At 32.3% G+C, this 23,630-nt stretch overlaps 3 protein-coding genes and 1 non-coding gene across 4 annotated transcripts; 3 read left to right on the forward strand and 1 right to left on the reverse strand.

Annotated features, from left to right (window-relative positions):
• Positions 1–438: 438 nt before the first annotated feature.
• Positions 439–4,150, reverse strand: LOC125840245 (uncharacterized). The gene is made up of 5 exons (XM_049519218.1): positions 4,066–4,150; positions 2,776–3,374; positions 1,573–1,891; positions 1,192–1,273; positions 439–866 (listed from the first exon to the last, which is right to left on the reverse strand). The coding sequence occupies exons 2-5, from the start codon at positions 3,341–3,343 to the stop codon at positions 672–674; spliced, it is 1,164 nt and encodes a 387-aa protein (XP_049375175.1). The 5' UTR covers positions 3,344–3,374; positions 4,066–4,150; the 3' UTR covers positions 439–671.
• Positions 4,151–7,921: 3,771 nt separating this feature from the next.
• On the forward strand, positions 7,922–7,995 carry TRNAN-GUU (transfer RNA asparagine (anticodon GUU)). Its single transcript has one exon. It is a non-coding gene; the product is annotated as a tRNA-Asn (tRNA).
• Positions 7,996–9,681: 1,686 nt separating this feature from the next.
• LOC125840264 (calmodulin-like protein 30) lies at positions 9,682–10,382 on the forward strand. Its single transcript, XM_049519240.1, has one exon. The coding sequence runs from the start codon at positions 9,704–9,706 to the stop codon at positions 10,283–10,285; it is 582 nt and encodes a 193-aa protein (XP_049375197.1). The 5' UTR covers positions 9,682–9,703; the 3' UTR covers positions 10,286–10,382.
• A 983-nt stretch (positions 10,383–11,365) lies between these two features.
• LOC125840118 (uncharacterized) lies at positions 11,366–23,167 on the forward strand. The gene is made up of 3 exons (XM_049519091.1): positions 11,366–11,657; positions 22,529–22,965; positions 23,105–23,167. Exons 1-3 carry the CDS (start codon positions 11,366–11,368, stop codon positions 23,165–23,167), a joined length of 792 nt encoding a protein of 263 aa, XP_049375048.1.
• The last annotated feature ends 463 nt before the right edge of the window (positions 23,168–23,630 follow it).

Consider the following 23,630-nt stretch of genomic DNA (forward strand, 5'->3'; position numbering starts at 1 on the left):
CTAGTTTAAATCTTGAAATCTGAAATGTGTCACATAAATTGGGACAAAGAGAGTACCTTTTTTTTTAGTTTCTAATCCTCTCCCTCGCATAATTAGCTATTGTCTCTTTAAATGTTTTTATGTTGTTCTTTAGCTTACTTATTGCTTGAATAGAGCTAGACCCCAGGAGTTGGTGTGCTATGTAGGTATTAGCTATTTCAAATTCTACTCCAGCATAAGATAATACATAAAAAAAAATTTATATGAATAACTTACTTCCTAATTAGCTATCGAACTTTGTATAACTTATGTAGAAATAAATATATGAATAAGTTGTTTCTTTACTATCTACCAAACTACCCTTATAAATATTCAGATGTGCATCTCAATTTATCAATATAGTTGCTAAATTGGTACAATACCTCAACTGTGACCTTTTTTGGGTATGTACTCATAGAATTTGGTTCCTCACTGCTACCTCTTCTATAACCATATACAAAAACAGTTTTACAAAAGAGTTTTCACAGAGATGGTGTTACTGTTTTGAATATTTAGCAACACCATGGACAAAACTGAATTTAATCAGTCTTCTATGACATCCTTTGATCACCAAGAATGAAATATACTCCAAACTATGACGAGAATCATATACTGATCCGACCTCGTTGCATTTTCAAGAAAGGTATCGCCAACTATTCGACACCACAGTAAAAACAACTGCTGAATGAAGTGATCTTGAAGTACTTCTGAAAAGGGAAGAGTGTTTTTGAAGTTGTTGGATGACCTTCTGAGAGTGAACCTCTCAGCTTTTGAGCCTTCAACTGAGAAAGTTTAAGCTTGTTCAGAATCTTATCCATAGATGCTGACCTCTTCTTTGATAGTTTCACCTGATATCCAAAAAAGACAAGTTTGAATCAGTTTTGTACTATTTCAAAACAAGTACTCCCTTTGTTTCAATGATATGTTTGTCTGATTTTGATTTGACACGGATGTTAGAAAGCAAAAAAAACACTTTTGAATCTTGAGGTGATATGCAGAATGTACCAAAATGTACTTGCAATCTTGTGTCCTAAACATGTCACGTGGAAAGTTGAAATTAAAGAGTTGCTAAAAAAGAAAGAAACATTCTTTTTGAAACGGACTAAAAAGGAAAGTAAGACAAACAAATTAAAACGGAGGAGTAGAAAGTAATCTGTGGAAAATTTATGCGACCTCGAGCTTCTGGATTGCTGCTTCAGCTTTAGCTTTCTGCAAGTTCTCCCAAGCATTAATCCTGGCTTCCTCTCTTTGCAGCCTACAATAAAATGGAAGGAAATATCAGTGCTTTACTTCTGGAGGCAGATCCATGATTTAAATTTTACTTGTTTCAATGTTTGGATTCTTTGAAATATGGATCTATGCGGGAATCCAGAGAGTTCCCATTTCTACTGGTGAAGTCAAGGTTAAATAGGCCAACTCTCTAAGTTGTTCAATCGATTAACTTGCAGAACAGAAAAGGTAAACATTAAGGATGTGCTGGTTGTCTTTACTGAAGGACAGCATAGGTACTTTTTACACTATTATAAGTATCAAAAGCATGAAATGAAGACGTACTTTGGCAAGCTCCTTTCTGCATCTGCAACATCCCAGCATACATTTGAGTCACTTGCATTTTGCAAGTCTTTCCTTGTTTTCCTTACCCCTTTTCTCTGTAATTCTCCGGATATGGGAGGTCCTCTGTCTACCTGTACATCTCTAATCTCAACTTTAGCTGAATGCTTATCATTCGGCTCCTCTATAGATCGGATTGAAGGGGACCTTCCTTTGGGAGAGGAATGTGTACTGTCGTCAGGGCTCATCTGTGTTGCCATATCTCTACATGAAACTACAGGGGAAATAGAATCTGGTTCCTTGGTGCCATCAGCCTTATCATCTGTTCATTGTGTGCAAGAGATTAATGCAATAATATACTTTGCCATGAAAACATTTTTCTTCTTATACTTTAGTCTAGCTAGGTGATTGCACAACACATTTTGAAAAGAATAATGAAAGCTTACTCGTCAAAAGAAGAATGCTTAAAATGTCTAATTCAAGAAATCAGGAGGGTTGTGTGTGCGATGTTAAGATTAAGAAGAATGATTAACTACTGTAAGGTCATATTTCGATAAAAGGTTGACAACTACTATAGACATATTATTGTGCCTAAATGGCAAATTGTGTCTAAATGTCTTGGGAGATAAGAGTTCGACATGGCCTGTAGGTTGACTGCTCACATAAGTGGTTTAGCAATATTAATCCTTCTGTGATTTCATACAATTTTTAACACACGTCTTACAAATTCTCATGCATATACTTTTCTTTCAAATGAGACGTTATCTCTTGCTAGCGCACTGACATGAGTTCCTTCTTTGAGCAACCTGGTGCATATCAGTTACATTTTATATCAAAGCAAGGGAGGTTTCAAGATCCACAGGTCACTGATTAGTTAGTCCAGAGATGACTAATTCCTCCGGTCAAGATTTGATCTAATGACCAGATGCAAGGTTCACTAACAACCTTCAAATGATTAGTATTTAAATAAGGTAGATACCATAGGACTGTTGAGGTTTCTATGCTAATAATACTAAAAGAAGACATTGATTATTGATAGTGCAATTGAAGATCAAAGAGTGTAAATGGTAAAATTATGAGAAAACAACCAATGATTAACATATAATTGACGATGAATCCAATTGCATAGGTTTAGTATGCAATAACTAGTCTGTCAAACCGGAAGAAACCAAAACAGAATTTCTTCAAAGAGGAAGAAGATTATACCTTGGGAGCTTGGTAATGAAGATTCAGCGAAAAAATCTGACAGACCAGGAGCAGTGCTTGCTCGAACCATGTTATTCTCAGCATACAAAACACTAGAGGTTGAGCCGGAACCAACACCATAATGAATGGATAATCCTTCCGGCACCAGTACACCTGTTGTAAATGGCGAATTTGCTACAAAATTACTTCTATTTCCACCTTCATGGACTAGTACAGAGGGTGAATAGTTTGGCATGAACATAAGTCCAGGATTCTCAAGTGGTCCACTTTTAGACTTAGGCTGTTTTTGCAATTGCACATTTGAAGAAGCCTTGGGAGTGGCATAACCTGATACTGGACTTGTAATCCACCTTTCCGCATCGTCCCATTTAGAAGGCAATGCCCTTCCACTATTAAACGGCATCAATGCAGTAGCAGTAATGTGTCTCCTACTACTATTAGTTGGCAAGGGAACTCGCTCGGAACTCCATCCTTTCTGAAATCCTTCAAAATGATCATCTCCATATTCTGGTGTCGACGGGCTAGTATATGTACCTGAATTCCTCAATGAAGTATTGTGTTTCCTCATGATGTTTAATTATGGCCACATTAGAGCTCTCCTGCCAAATGGATGAGATACTTTCAAATATGAGAAACTAAACATCACCTAAAACTATTTTGAAAAAGTCTTACAACGTTCTAGACTCCCATAAAATATTCAGATAATAAACTACTAAACCTAACTAGTTTGAAAAAATTCAAATGTTGTAGCTTCCCAACATTAAGGCATAGCCATAGAGTAATTCATAGTGTTACACCTATATACCCAAAATTTAATACTACTACTATATTTTTTAACCTACTATTAGACCATAGGCATAGATAGCCCCTTTTTAATAATTGCAAAAACTAAAGCAATGATATGAAAATGAAGATACTAATTAAGCCAAACTCATGTAATCTTGAAGTTGTGGTCATTTTTTCTGTAGTCCATGTTCAGGACCACTCAAAGGGTAATGAAGACCAATAATTGCAAATAGTACCGGATCAAAATTTATCATTGCATTCCCCTGAAATACACAAAACTTTATTCAAATTCATCCCCACTTAAACCCAACCCCCTCATCCGAACAACATACCCAGTGTAATTTTTCAAATCGAAGTTTGTTTCTAATATACCCTCGGCTCAAAAGCACAAGTGCAAGGAATATATTGGTGAACCAATCAAATTAAAATCGAGAGGAAAAATTAATGGGGCCAAAGCAGTAAAAGGACAAAAAGCGTAATACTTTTAGCAAAAGCGAAACTCACCCTTGGGACTTTGGTCAATGGAGAGAGTTGATCTATTGTTTATGCCAACTTCTAGTCTCTGAATTGGAAAAAAGCAAATTAGGAAATGAAGTTGTAACTAATGAATACAAAACTAATTGTTGAATTTCCCAGAAAGGGAAAGAAGAAGAAGAAAATAAATAAAAGAAAGATTCTCCAGGTGTGAAAGAAATCAAGAAATGTAAATGTAAGGGGCAGGCGGGTTCAATGATGATAGCCGACGTTTTGACTAGAAAAAGTCACTGTATTTCTCCTTGACAGTGAAGAAGAGTAACTGTTCAGACATTTTTGTGAGTCAGTTTAGAAACGTAAGAAAGTTACTGCTAAGCTTTTAATTGGATTTTGTTTTTGACCTGTCAGATTACTGCTCCTTTTGTCCTAAGGTCTCATTTCACACTTACTACCACAACAACATAGCCGTGAATCGTAATATCTCGGATCTAGAAAGTACAGTATACGCAAATCATATTATTATTTTGTAAAGATATTTTGATAAATTTTTTATTCAAGTACATTAAATTTATTTTACACTTATTGAGGAAAATAAAAAATATAATCTATTAAATATTTTTTGATAATTAAAAAAATTATATTAATTCAAATGACATTTATTTTGAGACGGAGGGAATAGAAAAACAAAGAGGCAAGAAAGGGGTGAAGTTTGTCCGAAACGAATGGGCAAACCCATGTGATTTATGCGACCTCAAACTACGGCGTACACTTCTTTTTTGGACCATTGCTCCTAATTCCATGTATTTTTCCCCCTCCTTAGCTACCCCTTGCCCCTTCTCTTTTTTTTTAATTGGTAATATAGATTGTATCATAAATACTTATTTTACATTTATATTTTGTATTAACTAAATAATTTAATTTTTAAGAACTAAAAAATAGTATAATATATGCTTATCCTAAATTGGTCATTCAGAATAACAATTAAATTTGTATTAGGAAATGACTCATGAATTTATTATATATAAATATTATTTCTTTCATTTCAAAATGAGTGAATTATTGAAATATTGCACACTTTTTAAGAAAAGAATATTAAGACATTACTCTTTTTTTAGATGTAATTACTATTTTTATCTTTTTTTAATTATTGTCAAATTATTCTTTAGAATGAATAAACATTAATTATAACAACTACTCTCAATACTTCAAAGCAAGTCTTGAATTCATAACATAGAAAATTCAAATGAAGGGAACGTAGTACAAAATTCTAAAAATAATCTTGAAGATTGAACAATTAAGTTAATTTAAACTATGAAAAATGTCTTAAAAATTTATATAATTTGAAATGGAGAAAGTATATTCTTGTTGTTGTATAGCCTACTAAAGAGAATGATAAAATTTATATATAAGGACGATAATTTAAAGTACAAAGGAAAAAAGTAATTCGTATTGAGTATTTTATGGCATAATTGTCGGATAACGTTGTCGAAAAAGTAAGAATTTGCGAGTTTGAGAGTATGAGTTATTACAACTATGAGAATAATACATCCATTATGATGAAAATTATGTTTTACAAGTGAGGGGAAGATGTAAATTTATAGTATAAACCTTAAATAACATTTTCCGTCTTCATAGTCCTTCATAATCTCCACATGATATGTTTAAGATTATAATATGAAAAGACAATTTGATACATTCTACATATATTTAAAATAAGATCACAAGACTAATAAAACTATTTAGTTAAATTTCGTATCAAATCAAAATCAGTCAAACAAATTAAAATGGAGGGAATTTCGAATAGGGTTATTCACAATTATTCTCTATGTACAACAATAGTTGTCCACTATTGACTTGGCTGCACACCTTAAGCAATAAGGGTAATAGACATTACCCTTTGAATATATCAAATTAATGTTAGGGTTTTGCCCTGATTTTCTTACCTTATATGAAGTTTATATTTTCCTTAAAGAAAAGTCAAAGTATTACCATAAATGTTTGAACTTTTTCTGAAGGAAAATATAATTTTCTTATATTTGGTTTATTCTTTCCTTAGAGGAATAGTTTGGAAATCTATAAATTGAAGATCTCTATTCTCATAGCATAACACAATAGTATCCACAATGTAGACATTTAAAGAGTTTTGTTTATGGGGAGATTTTCTCTCTACAATTTTTATGCTTTTTATTAGTTTTTAATTATGTAGGCCAATTGGTCATATCATATAATAATATTATGTCTTTTTAGTATAGTTTTATGTGTCGTCTAATTTATCCTCATATGATTTGCAATTGTAAGCTTTCGCATGACGCCCTAATCACCCTTTCGAACCCAACAATTAATGCTTTGAGAAATGTATTGCATATTGAATAGTATTTAATTAATAGCAAGGATAAAATAGTCATAAAATATCTCTTATTTTCTAAATTGGACAAGTAATGTTGAACAACTATTTTTAATATAGTGGACAAATAAAGATGGATGAATGACATATCTTTTAAATAGCCAATTCGTGAAGTAAACATCTTTTAATTTATAGATCAATACATATACGGTCAAACCTTTTTATAGTAAACATGTAGCTTTCTTTATGTTAACACTGATTCATGCATTAATCTCTTGATCAATGTAAGCTTCAAGGATGAAAATAGTATGAGGGTAAAAAAGCAAATATTGGTAGTGTTTCTTCGTAAAGTTATAAGCATAACTTATGGTGATGTGCATCATTTGAATATATTTTTTACTTATTTTTAATTTTTTTACATCACATTAATAATGATTATTATAAATATTTTAATATTTTATTTTACATTCGATATATTTCTTATAAAATATTGTGTAATGACTGTTCTAGAAGGGTAATTTTATAAAGAGTCTAATATTATAATGAATGTCATTGTTGTTAGCTGCAATTAATTAACGACAATGACTTAATTGACGCTAAAAACATATTTTTAACAACATTTAGCACTCTTTATAAATGTTGATAAAACCAAAACGATACTGAATTCAATGACAATTAACTAATGCCGGTAAAAGTCTTATCATTCTTTGTTAATTTGTATATTTATTGCCGCTAAAAGATATTTTTATTGTAGCGGTAGAATGTTGTTATAAAAAAAACTAAAATATAATATGAAAAATCAGATCACTATAGTGAAATGTCGTTATAACAAATGTACATTAAACCAAAAAATTGATTGTAAATAAAATCGTGAATGAAATAGCAAACATTTAATTTGTCCAGAAGAAAAAAGAAAATGAAAAAAAAAGGTTCCTTAATAGCCCACTAAATAGTAATACTCTCTCTGTCCCTAATTACTTGTTCACTTCGCTTTTTTTAGTTGTCCTAATTATTGTCCATTTTGATAAATCAAGAAATGACAATTTTTTAACCTATTATACCCTCAATTAATTACTTTGAAAAAGATAGTACTTCTTGAAAATCTAAGTTTTTAATTTATCCACTTCATAATTAATAGACATAAAATGGACAATTGACTATGTCAATAATTGTTTTCTTAACAGACGTGTCAATTAAAAAATGGACAAGTAATTAGGGATAGTGAGTACCTGAACATTTTTTTTTATCTTTTTAAGTTTTTCAAAATAGGCACTTTCATTCTTTGTCAAAATTTATTAAATATTTGATGGAATCTAGACATTCTTAATTTTTTTATAAATATAAATGATAAAAGAAAAAAAAATGCTTTGGACAATATTTCATAAACTATTTAAACCCTACCTTCAAACATTAATAACCAATTTTTTCCCCAGAAATATAATTTTGATATTAGATTAAAGTTGGAGATAATGTTTCGCTCCTGATTTGGTGGCCTCAAAAAAGGATTAGACTTATTAGTTATCATGTATATTTAGGTTAACAGCTGGAATAGCTCAGTTGGTTAGAGCGTGTGGCTGTTAACCACAAGGTCGGAGGTTCAAGCCCTCCTTCTAGCGTGCTATTTTTACCCTTTTTGTTTCGACCAATTTCTTTAAAAAAAAAAAAACTATTTTATCTTTAATATTTATTTTAATTTTAATTCTCAAAGCACTCTTTCCAAAAACAAAATAAAAAATTATATCCATCGTTCCTCCTTTATTTCAAAATAATATTTTTGGATAAATTTTTTTTAAAAGATATTGTTAGTCATTTTAACAAAAGAACATTTATCAACACTTTTGATTAAATACATTTTCTACTTATTTTTTCGTTTTAGCTTTTTATCTAAACACATAACTGTTTATTTATAAAATCAATTTTAGCACTTAAAAATGATTTCCAACACTTAAAACGTAGCAACCATATATAAGATTGTAGGTTCCATAACATACATGTGGCTAAAATGAAAGTGAGACTTGATACACACGACATCCAAAAGGAAGAAAGTTTCAAGTAACTTGGATCTATGAGAGATTGAAGGGGATGTCACCTATCTCAATGGTGTAACCACATGTGGTGGTCAGGGTGTCCAATTGGACACCCTTTGTCGGGAAAAAATATTGTATATACAAGTAAAATGATACACGAAACGATTAAGTAACATATTTTAGACACCCTTAACATAACAAGCTATTATAGCCCAGTGGTTTCACCTCCTTAGAATGAGGAAGTGCCTGTGTGTTTGAATCTCACTAGTTCTACTTTTTGAAAATAGTTTTTGTTATGCTATTTCTGGACACTCTTTGTGAAATTTCTGGCTCCGCAACTGACCTATCTTATTGGTGCAATTAGGTTGATGAAATAGAAGCTCGCATCCGGAGTCTTATGTGATAGAAAGGTGCCACCATAAATTAAAGGAAAGTTCTATAGAGTGATGGTTAGCCCAGTTCTTTGTAATTATATGAGGCGGAGTGTTGGCTAATCAAAAACTCTCACTTTCAAAAGATGAAAGTTGCAGAAATGAGGATGTCGCGGTGAATGTGTGAGCATATTAGCTAGGAAAGACAATAGTTGGAATCTGAGAATATCTGAGATAATGTGGGAGTAACTTTAGTGGAGCACAAGATATGGAAATCGAGGTTAAGATACTTCAGATATGTAAAGAGGACAGGCATGGATACCGCAATACATGGATGGTTTTAGGAGAGGTAGAAGTAAATCGAAAAAGTATTTAAGAAAATTGATTAGACAGGACATGACATAGCTCCAACTTTACGGGGGGACATGTCCTTATATCAATTACGCCTTAATTCAGAAATGCATCTTTTGCCTGTGAAATACTTTATGGCCGGCTGATAAAAAGGATAATTTGGAAATTGGAAGTTTAGTTGATATTGGCATCAAGGAAAGGAGTGGTGTTATCTTTTTATTCTTTAAATGCCCAGTAGTAAAATTGAAGTTTGCTAGTAGTAGAATTTATGCCCAAGCTATATAGTACACTAGTACTATATATTCACTTTTAGTAGTTGTCTTATATTTTTCAGATTACTAATCTCACTTTTTATGAACAGTTACGTGTTGTTTCTTAATGAAAAGAGGATTTTGGTCATATTGTATGGTGAATTGGGAATAAATTAAAGAACATCAAAAGCTTTCTGGCCCATAGATATATCTGAGTGCGCTCTTGTATTGCACAAAGAAAGTTAATGTATCTAATTTTTAGAGCTATATATATTCACAGTTAGTCTTACAAATTTTAACATCAACATTAATTCACCATATAACATGTCGAATAGTACTACTTCAAGTTTTCTCTATTTTCGTTACGAAAGTTTTAGAAAGTCGATGTCGAAATCTAAGCGATCACTTCACCTCTCAAAGTTAAAGCAAACGCCAAGCACAACGTCTTTGGTTCATTTCAGTCCAAAATTGGAGGAAATGAAAAGAGTGTTTGACAAATTTGACACAAACAAAGATGGAAAAATCTCTAAAGAGGAACATAAATCAGCGATGAAGATGATGAGCAGCGGTGGGGGAAATACAAAATCTTATGAAGTTGATGATGCATTTCAGGCTGCAGATACTAATGGGGACGGATTCATTAACTTTGAGGAGTTCATGAGAGTGCAGAGTCTCGAAGGTGGTGTGAATTCGACTGATATTAAAAGCGCTTTCAAGGCGTTTGATTTGGATGGCAATGGGAAAATTAGTGCAGAGGAATTGTTGCAAGTTCAGCGAATGTTGGGAGAAAAATGTAGCTTAGCGAGTTGCAAGAAAATGGTTAGAAGTGTTGATGCTAATGGGGATGGACTTATAGACATGGATGAATTTGTGACCATGATGACGCGTACCATGAAGCTTGTATGAAAGTTGTCCAAGTACACGAAAACAATGTCATACAATAGCTGCAGATATATATAGTCTCGATCCGTTTTCTTACTGCAATAAAGTATCCTATTTTCTATATTTGAGTTTGTTATGCTGATTAAATTTTTTAAAAAAAAACTTCCAAGAAATATATAGTGTTACAATTGTAGCACTAGATATAATAACTTATGTAATATTTCGATTTTGTTCTGACACAGAACTGTGATAACTCATTTTCCAGTATATTAGGCTTGTGAGCAACCAAAAACACAGTGATTCTGGTTGAAGGTGTACCAAATTAAAGTATATGAATTACTAGGACTCATAGTCCGTGTACTTGTAGGACTTAATTTGTGTTGTACTAGGTTACCTATTCCCCTTACCAATATTCCCTTTGTATTCATTATATATATATATGAAACAGATATGCAACCATGCATGGTTTATTGAGCCTCTGTACATGAATGTGATGCCAGCGAGAAGAGCCATGATCTAACCTTTAGGGTTGAAGTTCATTTCTTCACATGACCAATCTGTGTATTCTCAATTTACCCAATGACGGACCCCCATGTATTATGCTGCTACACTCGAAATGTCCACGCTTGGCGTTCATTGGATGCTAGAGTCCCACGTTAGTCGAGGAAATGAATTGATCAATAATCTTTCCGCTTCATTCAATTAAAGCTGGCCAATTTAATTTGTTAATAGACTCATCTTGAAAGGATGGATAAGCAGGACTTGATTCTAAGATGCTGCACTAATTGTGGTAAAATGGGATTCTATTCAAGAATCTTTGTGTCATTTTCATTTTTATTTTACTTCTTACTATTAGAAATGGAATAAAATTGCTAGAATCAGCATCATTTCAAATCCACAAATGAAAAAAACAATTCATATATATTATTAGTGTGAATTAATGAATCAATTCGTTTTGAACAAAAGTCCAAAAGTAAAAGATGCCCATCAAATTTTATAATGCTAGAAAGATTCTCTAGCACTTGTAAAGTTAGTGCAAATTTAACAGCCTAACATACACATTCTCTACAAGTTCAATTTTCTCTTTGTTAACTAACTAAACAAATGGCTATAATGAGTTGTTTCGAGCTTCCAGTGCAGCAGCCCGATAGGGATATGTCAGTACAAGAATTCAAGGTGTGGATTAAGCAATTCGACATGAATCATGACAAGCGTATTAGCCCTGAAGAATTAACAGAAGCACTTGAGAGTCTACACATGTGGTTCAGCTCATGGAAGGCTCGTCGAGTCATGAAGGATGCTGATGCTGATCATACAGGATTCATTGATAACAAGAAAGAAGTAGAGAAACTGGTCAAGTATGCCCAACAACGCTTGCACATGAAAATCCATCAAAGTTAAAGTACGTACGGGTGGCTCCCTTGCTGATTTGAACCCACAATCTGAGGGCCCTGAGGGGACTTTGGTTGTCATGTTGTTGCCTTTTTCTTTATGTATGGAAATCCACTTGTTAATCAATCAAACCTCTTTTGAGTCTTTGCCGTGTAGACTTATCAAAGGTAAAGTTTTTCCTAACCAAGAACTCCTTTATTTTCGTTATTTACATCAATAAAGTGTGGCTAATAATAATTCATTAACTGATAATTATTGCAATTACCAATTAACCATGAGAGCTTGGACGGTTGATATTGTCGCATAATAGTAAGTGTAATAGTATAATGATTTTACTATTAGGGCTCGTTTGGTGTGAGGTATAGTAACAAATAGTCCCGGGATTAAATTATAGTACCGCTTATTTTGTTGTTTGGTTGGCAAGTTCGGGATAACTTATCCCGGGATTAATAATTAGTACCGGGATAAGTTATCCCTCTCCTTGGGTGGTATAGTAATCCCGGGATAACTTATCCCGGGATAAAATAGGTAAATGACAAAAATGTCTCTTTCAACCCTTTTGTTATATCACTTTTTACATTAATGAAGGGCATTTTTGTAAACAAATAAATTGTTCTTAAAATTTATTATTTTGAATACAACAAACCAAACACTCAATAAAAAATAATCCCAACACAACTTATCCCATCATAACTAATCCCAACATAACTTATCCCAACATAACTTATCCCATCATAACTCATTTTCAAACCAAACGACCCCTTACAGTATTACTTTAGTAAAAGTCATAGTAAGTGTATAATAGATGTCACGCTTAAAAATAGTACTAATATAAGTAGATGAATTTAAACTTTAAAATCACCACTACACACACCCAAACTCACTTATAAATTAAGGACGAATCATATGGGTTTATATACAAATCCTAGTAATTTGTTAGTACTCATGATAAAACAAGTTGCTCATCAATTTGAATTCCATCAAAATTTATGATCAAAATAACCAAGTGTCGTATAGAAATCCTTACGATTTTTATAGCAAAACAAGTTTTGGCCACCAATTTGAAATCCATTCTTAAGGATTTCGCTACTTAATGTTGGTCGCTAATGTATTTTTCACAAACTTTTCTTAATGATTACAAAACTTAAATAGTGACATCGAAAGTGCCTATTTCTGTAAATCTTCCAAAGTGGGCCTAGATATTGGGGTTGCACATCTCCACTAAATGAAACGAAATGATCAGCCCGAGTGATTTTTGCTTCATCCGTTCATATTTGACTTGACATATACTTTTAAAAAAGGGAAAATTGTACATAATGGCAAATTATTAATTCAAATTAAATGGTATAACCACACTTTGATTTAATTGTGTCCTGTAGCAAACTGTTTGTCAGTCGCCTCTCTCCCTCAAACTCTCGCTCGCCACTCTCCCTCTGTCGCTCGCCTCTCTCGCTTTATACAAACAGAAATGTATAAATTGTGTTTCTGTTTGTATAAAGCGAGAGAAAATTGTATGTACACATGCAAATACATATATCTTCGTCCTATACACTTATAATTATACAATACAAATATTTCCCTATCCAGTTCTCTTTTGCCTTTCTCGCTTTATACAAACACAAATTATACAAAATACAATGTATAATTTATGTTTTTATAAAGCGAGAGAGAGAACAATATTTGATATTCAAATGTTTTATTTCGATTCAATTGTATACAAATTCAAATTTTATACAGATATACAAACACATAAAATTAAATTGAGATACTCTCAACGATTTATACAAACGAGAGGCTGACGACAATTTATACAAATGGTCTGTCAGCGAAATTATACAAATTTGAAGAGGAGCTAGCGACTTATACAATTGCTTCTTTTGTATATATGTATAGCGAAATAGCCTAGTCATAGCATGTTTGCTATGAAGCGCAATTATGCAAACTTTGCTATAACATACAAATATGAATTTTGTGTTTGCTATATGTGCAAGTTGTTAATTGTATTTTATGATATTATTTAGGGAAAATTATATATAATAGCAAAATATTAATTCAAATTAAATACTATAAATATACTTTGATTTAATTGTACCCTATAGCAAACTATTGCTATTTTTGCCACTCTCCCTGGTGGAATCTCGCTCGCCACTCTCGTTTGGTGGCAGTCTCGCTCGCCTCTCTCTCTTTTATACAAACACAAATGTATAAAATGTGTTTGTGTTTGTATAAAGCGAGAGAAAATTGTATATATACATATATTTTCGTTCCCCTCTCTCCCCTCTCCCAGATCTCGCTCGCCACCCTCGCCTCTCTCACTTATACATTCAGAAATGAAATGTATAAATTGTGCTTCTGTTTGTATAAAGCGAGAGAAAATTGTATATACACATGCAAATACATATATCTTCGTCCTATACACTTATAATTATACAATATAATTATTTCTCTGCCCAGTTTTCTTTTGGCTTTCTCTCTTTCTCGTTTTATACATGCACAGATTATACAATTGATCTTTTGTATACAACTGCTTTCTTTTGTATATGTATAGCGAATTATACAACTGCTTTCTTTGTATATGTATAGCGAATTATACAACGATTTTTTTTGTAAATGTATAGCGAATTATACATATATATGTTTGCTATGGAGCACAATTATGCAAACTTTGCTATAGCATAAAAATATGAATTTTGTGTTTGCTATATGTGAAAGTTGCTCTATTATTTATAGTTATTATAAGTGCCCGAGTAAATTCTGCTTCATCCGTCCAACCACTATTATATATTCTTACTATTGATTTTGTAGAGCCCTCATTCACATACATCATTTACAAGGTTTTCTCCATTTACAAAAATAAAATATCTTATAAATTCTATCGAAAGAACAAAATTTAAGGGTTGGCCGCAGGCAAATTTGGGTTAATATTGTATTGGCCCTTCAATATGAAAGGCCAGATCGTTAAGCTCTCCAACCCGATGAGATTGGGTTGGGCTATGTCGGTCTATTTTGACGCTCCTAGTAAACATTAAGTGGAAGTAAAATTTTGAAAAAACTATCTAATTACATAAAATATTGCTATCATATTTACTAATTCTACATATAGTTTGAAATAATAACATATATTATCTTACTAATTAATAATTTCATATCAGATTTCAAGTCAGACACACATAGATACATGTATTTTTGCTACCTGATACACTAAAATAAGGAAAGAGGCAAGCTAGAGAAAGAGAAAGGCGAGTGAGATCCTCATATGCATGTGAATCCCCTCAGATACATGCTAATCACATTAGATACATGTATCTAGTAACTAAATATATGTATCTGGGATATCACATACAGGGAGAGAGGCGAGCGAGAGAGGAGAGTGACAAGCGAGATGGGAGAGAGGTGAGTGAGGGAGTCATATACATATGAATTCACTATATTATAGTGTATTTAAAACAAATTACACTTAATTTTGACCCATGTATCTGAGATACATTTGTCTAAACGTATTTGGACGCGTCAAATACATAGTATCCGAAATCCAAAATCTAGTAAGATTTATAATATGTAAACAACACGAATCTAAATAATTAGCTCCTAAACTAGTGAGATTTCTCTAAGTTACCCAAAAAAAATTCCACTAAGCAAATATAGAAGCTAGGATCAACAATTCAACCAAAAAAAAAAGTTCCCCAATTAACTCTTTTTCCTTTCGTAAAAGGGTCCATATATGCCTTTAAAATCGAGCAAATATATCTTTATTAATTATTTAGTTCTTATATGTTCTTAGGTTCAATAATTGATCCAAATATATTCTTAATTTAACAAGAACCCTCAATTAATCTAATTATCTCATTAAAAATGGTCAAATATTCCCTTACTAAAGTATGCTAAATTGAGCAATATTTCTTTAGCTCCTATCTACCTCGCACACAAACCAAAATTTTTCCATCGAAACTTTATTGCAATAGAGAATGGAATAAATGGTGAATAGCTCGAGGAACTCTGAAGTTGCATGAGTTGTAAATCCATCGTGTACTTTTGTAGCTTTTTAGTGATCTTATATAAATATATGGAAGCGTAGTCGTATTAGCTTTAGGTGTTAGTCAATCCACTTTACTTTTGACTCATCATGTCTAAGTTCAAAAAGCTACATAGTATCTCTGCAAAAGCTGTTACTTAATCTTATTAGTATTATAAACACCCTGTGGATTTCGAAGAATATGTTTGTCTACGTTTTTGGGCGCACTTTTTACTTGTTAGAAGGTTGGGGGTTCGAAAAAAGGCGGAGGTAAAATTTGAACTATATGAATTTGAGATTCGAGTTTTTTAAAGTTGTTATGTTTTAATTAAAGAGAAGAGTATTAGAAACACTCCTAAATTCGGCGTAAATTATTAGTTTCATTTTTGAATTATTGATAGTCTTAAAATATCTATGAACTTGACTAATTGAATTTAAATACAACCTAATCTTTCAACTTGAGTAAAATACACCTCAAAATTCTCCAAAGTTTAGGAGTGTTTTCAACACTTCTCTCGCCTTTTATTAAGAGCCTCATGTTCCTACAAAGAGCTTGAGATCCCACTTATCGAGGGTGTATCTAAGTTTAGTTAGTCAAGTAAAATTGTGTTTTGAAGTTGTCAATAGTTCAGAGACGAAATTAATAATTTATGTCAAGTTCAACAATGTTTTCAATAATTGTCTGATGAGTCCGAGATTTAGACTCATTTAGGGATTTGTTTATATAGATTTAGTGTCCTCAAATGCTTATTTTGTGCCGATAGGTGATGTTAGATCCTTGATTTCAGGAATATGGATTGAGGAACAAAGCAAGGACACTAATAGGCAAAAAGGAACAAAACAAGCTGAAGAAATGAAGATGGGCGAGCCAGAGGATTGCCAAGAGCACTCAGCGTGTCGCCGAGTGGCTCATCTGACCACCTAAAGTTCCAGTGTGCCAAGCCTTGAAGGAAAGAACCAAGTTGGCGACGAAAAGGAGCAGTCGGTGAATCATCGAGTGGTTCTACGAAGCCAAGATAAATAGCCCATAGTTACATACCTTGAGGATGCTGAATGTCAAGGCGAAAGGGCGATGGAAGAGACCAAAGGGCGGCTCGCCGAGTGGATCGGCGAGCCCAACTTACTTCGCCAAAAGGGCTTTTGTAGCTTATTTTTGGCGACTATAAATACGTTTTTGAACATTTAGTTTAGAAATCTTTTTTGACATTTGAGATCATTTTTATTAAGTTCTATCATCTGGAGACAGTTTTCTCTAGAGTTTTCTTTAGCTTTGAAGGATTGAAGAAATTCACTCTTGAAAAATTGAAAGTGGGTCTTTGAGATTCATCAAATTGGAGCATTGTAAAGACGAAATCACTCTTACCAATTGATGGATAATCAATTTGGTAATTGTTTTACCTTTTTATAATGTCTAGCTAAAACCCCAATTCTTGGGGTGTGATCATGTGATTATGGGCTGATTTAACTTATGGATATTGCTAATTATTAGTTTAAATGCTATTTAAAAGTGAGTTTAATCATTAATTGTGGTTTAATTTAAGAATTGTAGTTGCAAATGCAGTTCTATGTTTGTGTTCTTGGCTTGCTCGAGAGAGAGGTTTTAGAACGAAGATTTTTGATTGATGGTTTGTGGGTATTGGGTTGATCTGGGTTTAGCTCGAGAGAGTAAATCATAAACCCAATTCCACACATTTATCTCGAAAGAGTGAATGGATTAAGGTGTGGGTTGCTCTTAATTTGCATGCTTGTTGATGTTCGAGAGAAATCACTTGATTCGGGGTAATTGTTCAAGAGAAAATTACCTCCCTTATAGTCCAGTCTACTCACTAATATCTAACTATTTATTAATAGTTGCAATTACCCATATGTCTATATTTGCCTATAATCGATCACATCCCAAGAATCTGTCTCATTATTGTTAATTCCTATTGTTTCTTGACTGCTTTTAGTTGTTAACTAAAACCAAAAACCCCCCATCTGACATTCGTGTCACCCCTTTACTTGATTATGTTTTTAATCAATAATTTCTATTCCTAATGTGCTTGACCACATTCATACTTCCTAATTGAATTTGAAACACATATCGCTCCCTGTGAGATTCGACCCCAACTCATTTAGTTGGGTTTTATATTGATTTACGATCGTTGAACACCTAGAATTGGATGAGGTGTGCTTGAAATGTCAAATCAGTCTCTTAATAATTTGTATATAATCGATGGAACTTTAATATAAATACTCCACCCGTTTCAATTTGTTTGACATATTTTAAATTTTTTTTTAGTCAATTTTAAAAAATGAATTTTTCCTTTTTTTAGGGATTCTTTAATTTCAAATTTTCAGATGACATGTTTAAAGCTATATCATTAAATGACATTTCAAAATTTCTTTTACTTTCTTAAACTATGTATCAAGCTAAAATAGGTCAATCAAACTAAAAGAAAGAAAGTAAAATATTTGGACCAAAACTACCAGCTTTGATCAAATTCGTAATTGAAGAAAGTAAAATATTTGGACCAAAACTACTAACTTTGATCAAATTCGTAATTGAAGCGTTAACTGTGCATGCCCTAGGTTCGAATCTACTTTGTTAAAAGAAAAAGGTTGCATGGAAGAATCAAAATTCAAACCTATGACACATCTTAGAAAAATAAGGATCAACTAAAACCAACACATAAAAGAACTTTCCATGACCAAAAATAATTAAATGTACAACCTTTCTAACATATACAATGCACCGATTCCTCCTATTGTAACTTTTGGGAGTGCACTGCATCTTATTCTTACTCTATCTACTGAACCTCCTATTACCTATCGTCATATTCAAGTCCCGTGGATCATCAATTCTGGAATTCAAATTTTTAATATATATTGTCATAATGATTTGTCTATGAGTTCACTTCTTTAAATATTTTTTTAAAAAAAGTTATATTTTTATGTCAATTCAAACAATATCACGTTAAGTAGGACAAAGTGAATACTACTCAACACCGTTTATATTAAAAAAGAATCTTTGTTATGCCGCCTCTGTTATATAGGGGAGCTAGTTTAATAGGTCAAATGAGTTGCACTTAGAGATTGTAGATAACGTGGTCCCTCTTGAGTATTATCATTATTATCCACCAACATGGGTTTTGGTGCACTAGTAGGAGCACTTTACCCTTAACTATAGTTATTGGATTCGAACTTGAATATGAAGAAAATTTTGTTGGAAGCGTCATATCCGAATGAGCCCTGCAATGTGCGATTCAGATTAAATTTGAGCTCTAATGTGAACGCCGAACACAAAGTGGAAAAAGAAAATCATTATTAGCCAGCTCATTCAGTGTTAATACATACAAATCCAAGTCAAATACAAGTTCAGTAGTACTTACTGCACCTTCTCTGCTTCGACGTGGCTGCATTCACTGCACTTTGAATGTAACCCCCTCTCTCTTTTATTTCTCTTAGCTTAAAGCATTTAAAACATTACAAACTAATGGCCCATCCCCTTTAATATAATGACTCACTATTGTTTTGGTTTCTTCATTGCCAACCAAATGCAAACTGACAATTTACCCCTGCTTCTACCTTTCTTCCATTTTTCAATCTTTGGTTTTCCTGACCCCACATTTTAACTTTTTATATAATCCATTACAAATTGATTTTGGTTACCATGTGAATTTTCTGTAGTCATTGCATTCTGTTCATGTCTATCATCATATACCCGCATAATGTTGCGTTCTGATTAGTTTACACGTATCTTGATTAATTTAATGAGAGATCTATCATTTACCACAAAAGCAATTGATTTTACGTAACTCTGTCCATAAAAGCTATAACAAATACAAAGGAATCACCTAGTAATATTTTGGTTAAAACCTAGAAACTAATCACTTCCTAATACTTCATTCTTCTAGCTGACTAAATAGCTTAACTTAACCTTCTAACTGCTTTTAAAATGTACAACTCAACTAATTCTAACACTCTCCTCACGTTGGGAATGGAAAAAAGTTTTTCATTAGGAACTATTAATACCATGTTGCTGGTTAAAAACTGTCATTTCTATTGGAGAGAGGATTCAAAACACCTCTGAACTTGATGCAGATTATTAGTTTTATCTCTGAATTATTTACAGTCTTAATTAAAAACACCCCTCTACTTGACTAACTAATCTTAGATATACCCCTGATACACCTTGATCTGTCACATCATGACATAACAAGTGGTCTCAAACTCTTGTAGGAACATGAGGTTTTTATTATTAAAAAAAACGAGAGAAGTGTTGAAAACACTCCTAAACTCGGTGAGAATTTAGATGTGTATTTCACTCATGTTACAAGATTGGGGTGTATTTAAGTTCAATTAATCAAGTAAAGAAGTGTTTTTAAGGCGGTCAATAGTTCAAAAATAAAACTAATAATTTACGCTTAATTTTTAAATTCATGTATTTTGTCGAGATCTAACTAGACAATAATTTGACTGAGCAAATTCCAAGAAAATGTGACTGATTTTCTACATATTATGCAATTATTTCCTTGTCCCATGAAGCTCTAGTATATACTACACACTGGATGGGCGTTTTAAAAAATAAAAAATAAAAAATGGGAGCACCATAGGCCAAAAAGAAGGAATTTAGGTGTGGAATGCACGAAACACAAAATATAACGATATTGTCCATCTGATAATAAAACTCGAAGAGGGGTATCAAAAGGACAAGAAAATGAAAGCGTCCAACAAATGGGACTATGATTAATTTAATATATTATGAATTGACAAATAGGCTTCCAGATTCTATCAAAGATTTATTCGTCAGACTATTATATGTCACGCCAAAATAGAATAGTAAAAAAGGTTATTATATGAAACCCAAACATATAGTCAAAAGACGTAGCCTTGAATATTATTTGAACCAAAAATGAAAAAGACCCTCTCCCCGCTCCCCCTGACAATATAAATACAAACATATACAGTTGTTTCGACCAGAGGTACGTAGAGAGGAGGGGTCCCTTTACGAATTTATTGGACGAATAAGGAGTAGCTAACACTTAAGGGGTCGTTCGTTTTGATAAAGTGTATTAGAAAAAATAATACGTATCTTATTTTATACATTGGATTCATCTGAATAAAGTATCAAATTATAATTTAATTATTTTACTAGTACAATGATTTTAGTATTAAGAACCTTTAGAGAAAAAAACAATTAAATTTTGAATAGGTCTGATATAGTAAAAAAAAAGTGTTTACAATATGAGTGTATTTTAATATGTTATCAATAAGTTACTTCATTTTTTCAAGTTATTGCCCCGTCATGGGTTGTTTCATGGAATTTTCGGGTTAAAGCTAAACCATATTTTTATTTATAAGAGGGCAAGCTTAGCTTATTTTATAATATTCGTATGCTAATGAGGGAAAAGAAACTTATCTCTGATTTTTGGATCAATCAAATAAGATAAAGAATGATAGAGGTTGGTCAGGATGAGATAAATAAGGATATTTTATGAGATTATTTTATTTCATCCTCTATATGAGATAGTAATCTCATTATTTTAGTATAACTAATGAAATAAAATAATCTTGAGATTAGCTGATTTCTCAAATTAAATATGGATAAAATTAATATCAAATTTTTTTTTGGAATTATTATCTTAATCTCACATATGATCCTGAAATCATTATCTTAATCTCAAGTACATATTGGATGGCGAATAGTGTTAGCTCGGAACTACCTACTAGATGAAATAAAGTAGTGGTACTAAGTTGAATGGAATAAGGTGAAATATTCAGAAATGAATTTGAGATTAAATTTATACTCTATTTGATTGAAGATATAAGTTTAACCTTAGGATATCTCACATTGCCTATGTACTAATCGAGTATTTTGAAAAACTAAGTCGAGATTTAAATGTTGAATTACAAGAAAAATATATGAAAAGTACATGGTATAGATGATGATATCAGAATTGTAGAGGGAAATAAATTAACGATGGAAAGTAATTAATCATAATTTATGAACTTATACAACCTCAACTAACTGAAAGAAAAATGCATAAAATTTGAACCTTTTAACTTTTGGGTCGAAGGCAATGATTTTAGTGGTCGTGCCTTTAAGCCTCCCATCAGTCGAAATCTCAAGTTTGCCGCTTCTAACTTATGATTGTTTTTTACCTCTCCGTAGAAGTATTCACTTTGTTGATTTCTTAATAATTTAAATTCATAATTTTAAAGTTGATTTTACCTCTTCATAAAAGCGCTCACTTTATTGATTTCTTAGTAATTTGAGTTCATAATCTTAAAATTGAAAATAAAATGCTTACCAAACAACTTTCTCTTATCCTCTAGTACCTTTTATAATCTCTAAAACATAATTTTTAATTATTTTATCTATTCTATTCTGAAAAAATACTTTTCATTTTATATTTTCATTATAAATAACATAATAGCCATTTTATCATAAAGTGTTCATTAAGACTTTTTTACCAAACAAATAGGGAGCCCTTTATTCTCAACATGAATCCGAATTTAATCAGACTTTAATGCGAGTATTGAATATCAAATACCAGATGAAAAATAAAAAAACGAGTTCAAAACCTAAGTTGACATGATATTAGAGCAAGTCCAATTGATTTTATCTCCGAACCGATTGAATATCACCGTCCAAGACCCACATAAAAGGGGCAGAGAAATTGCTCCAATGAAAAAGTCCCACATCAGTGTGGATCGAGATCTTTGGACTTGTTATAAACCTTCGTGTGAGCTAGTTTTGGGTGTGAGATATTTACTAGGATAAAAAAAAAAAACTAATTTAACATTTAGTTGGAAATGCAGTCAGCAGAAGTACCTTATGTAGGTGTAGAAGAGCACTCACTCTCGATGTCATGGTTTAGACATTATGTACAACCAAAACTCAGCGGACCACAAAGGTTTTGGGACTCCTATGAGTCCTCGAATCTCCTTCTCTAATGATTTTGTCGATTCATCTCAAATAATGAGGAACTATAGGGATGCCCCTGTTTCCTCTGACTTTGAATTCAATGTCACTAATTATTCCATGATCACTGCTGACCAACTTTTTTCCAAAGGTAGATTGTTGCCCTTCAAAGAAACTTCATCTCAAAAAACTACTCTAAGAGATGAACTTCTTCATGAAGATAAAGATGATGATGTGTTTTCCTCTAGGCCCCCTAAAAGTTCTACTAGGTGGAAAGGACTTTTAGGCCTTAAGAAATCTCACAAAAAAGTTGATAACAACAATCAAGGCTCCTTAGGAAAGAGGTCAAACGTAGCTCATCAAGATATGGTTCATCGAACCAACAATTCACAGGTACCTACTATTCATTCCAAATTAGGAGAAATACTACTCACTTTTTTCTTTCTTTTTTTTTGTTAATATACATCATCCTATGTTTGATGTTCATTTCATTCCAAATTATTTTCCTATGGTACTCATTGTTTATTTGCAGGAACCATATAATGGGGCTGGTGGAGGATCTAGTAGTAGAGATGTGGAGTTTCGTTTTAATTAACGTTAGTATCGAGTGGCAGTATTAGATACTTGCTTCTAATTTTAGTTATTAATGTGTTTAGTGTACAAGTAATTGAGAAGTTTTTTGCTGTATTTTGTCATGAGAGATTGTTTATGTTTTTTCAATAGAGATAGTATTCCGTTCAACATCTGAGAGCTTCAGCATTGTATAGGGCCCTGGCCCCCATTATATATATATTGTCCTTCCCTTCGACGCCACAATTTTTGATGCTTTCTCTTACTCAAAGTTGTCTTCACACAACTCTATACATTTTTATTTGTTCAACTTGAACTTTGCACCTCATTTAGAAAAGAGAGAAGTATAGAAAATACTTTTAAACTTAGTGTAAATTATTAGTCATAAAAATGGTTTCGTTTTCAAATTATTGACAAACTTAAAAAAATCTTTTATTTGAGTAACTGATCAACTTAAATACACTTACGATCATGTAAAATGAGTGAAA

The sequence above is a fragment of the Solanum verrucosum genome, unplaced genomic scaffold (genome assembly GCF_900185275.1).
Source record: "Solanum verrucosum unplaced genomic scaffold, falcon-dt-bn FXZP01000180.1, whole genome shotgun sequence".
Classification (NCBI taxonomy): domain Eukaryota; kingdom Viridiplantae; phylum Streptophyta; class Magnoliopsida; order Solanales; family Solanaceae; genus Solanum; species Solanum verrucosum.

Bases quoted from the DNA above. Each gene is read 5' to 3' on its own strand.
- LOC125840245 (XM_049519218.1), bottom strand. From the start codon at position 3,343: ATGAGGAAACACAATACTTCATTGAGGAATTCAGGTACATATACTAGC. The intron at 1,892-2,775 runs GTATAATCTTCT...CACAATGAACAG, and splicing joins TTCATTACCAAGCTCCCAAG to ATGATAAGGCTGATGGCACC. The intron at 867-1,191 runs GTCGCATAAATT...TTTGGATATCAG, and splicing joins CAGCAATCCAGAAGCTCGAG to GTGAAACTATCAAAGAAGAG.
- LOC125840264 (XM_049519240.1), top strand. From the start codon at position 9,704: ATGTCGAATAGTACTACTTCAAGTTTTCTCTATTTTCGTTACGAAAGT.
- LOC125840118 (XM_049519091.1), top strand. From the start codon at position 11,366: ATGGCTATAATGAGTTGTTTCGAGCTTCCAGTGCAGCAGCCCGATAGG. The intron at 11,658-22,528 runs GTTAAAGTACGT...GTCATGGTTTAG, and splicing joins GCACATGAAAATCCATCAAA to ACATTATGTACAACCAAAAC. The intron at 22,966-23,104 runs GTACCTACTATT...GTTTATTTGCAG, and splicing joins ATCGAACCAACAATTCACAG to GAACCATATAATGGGGCTGG.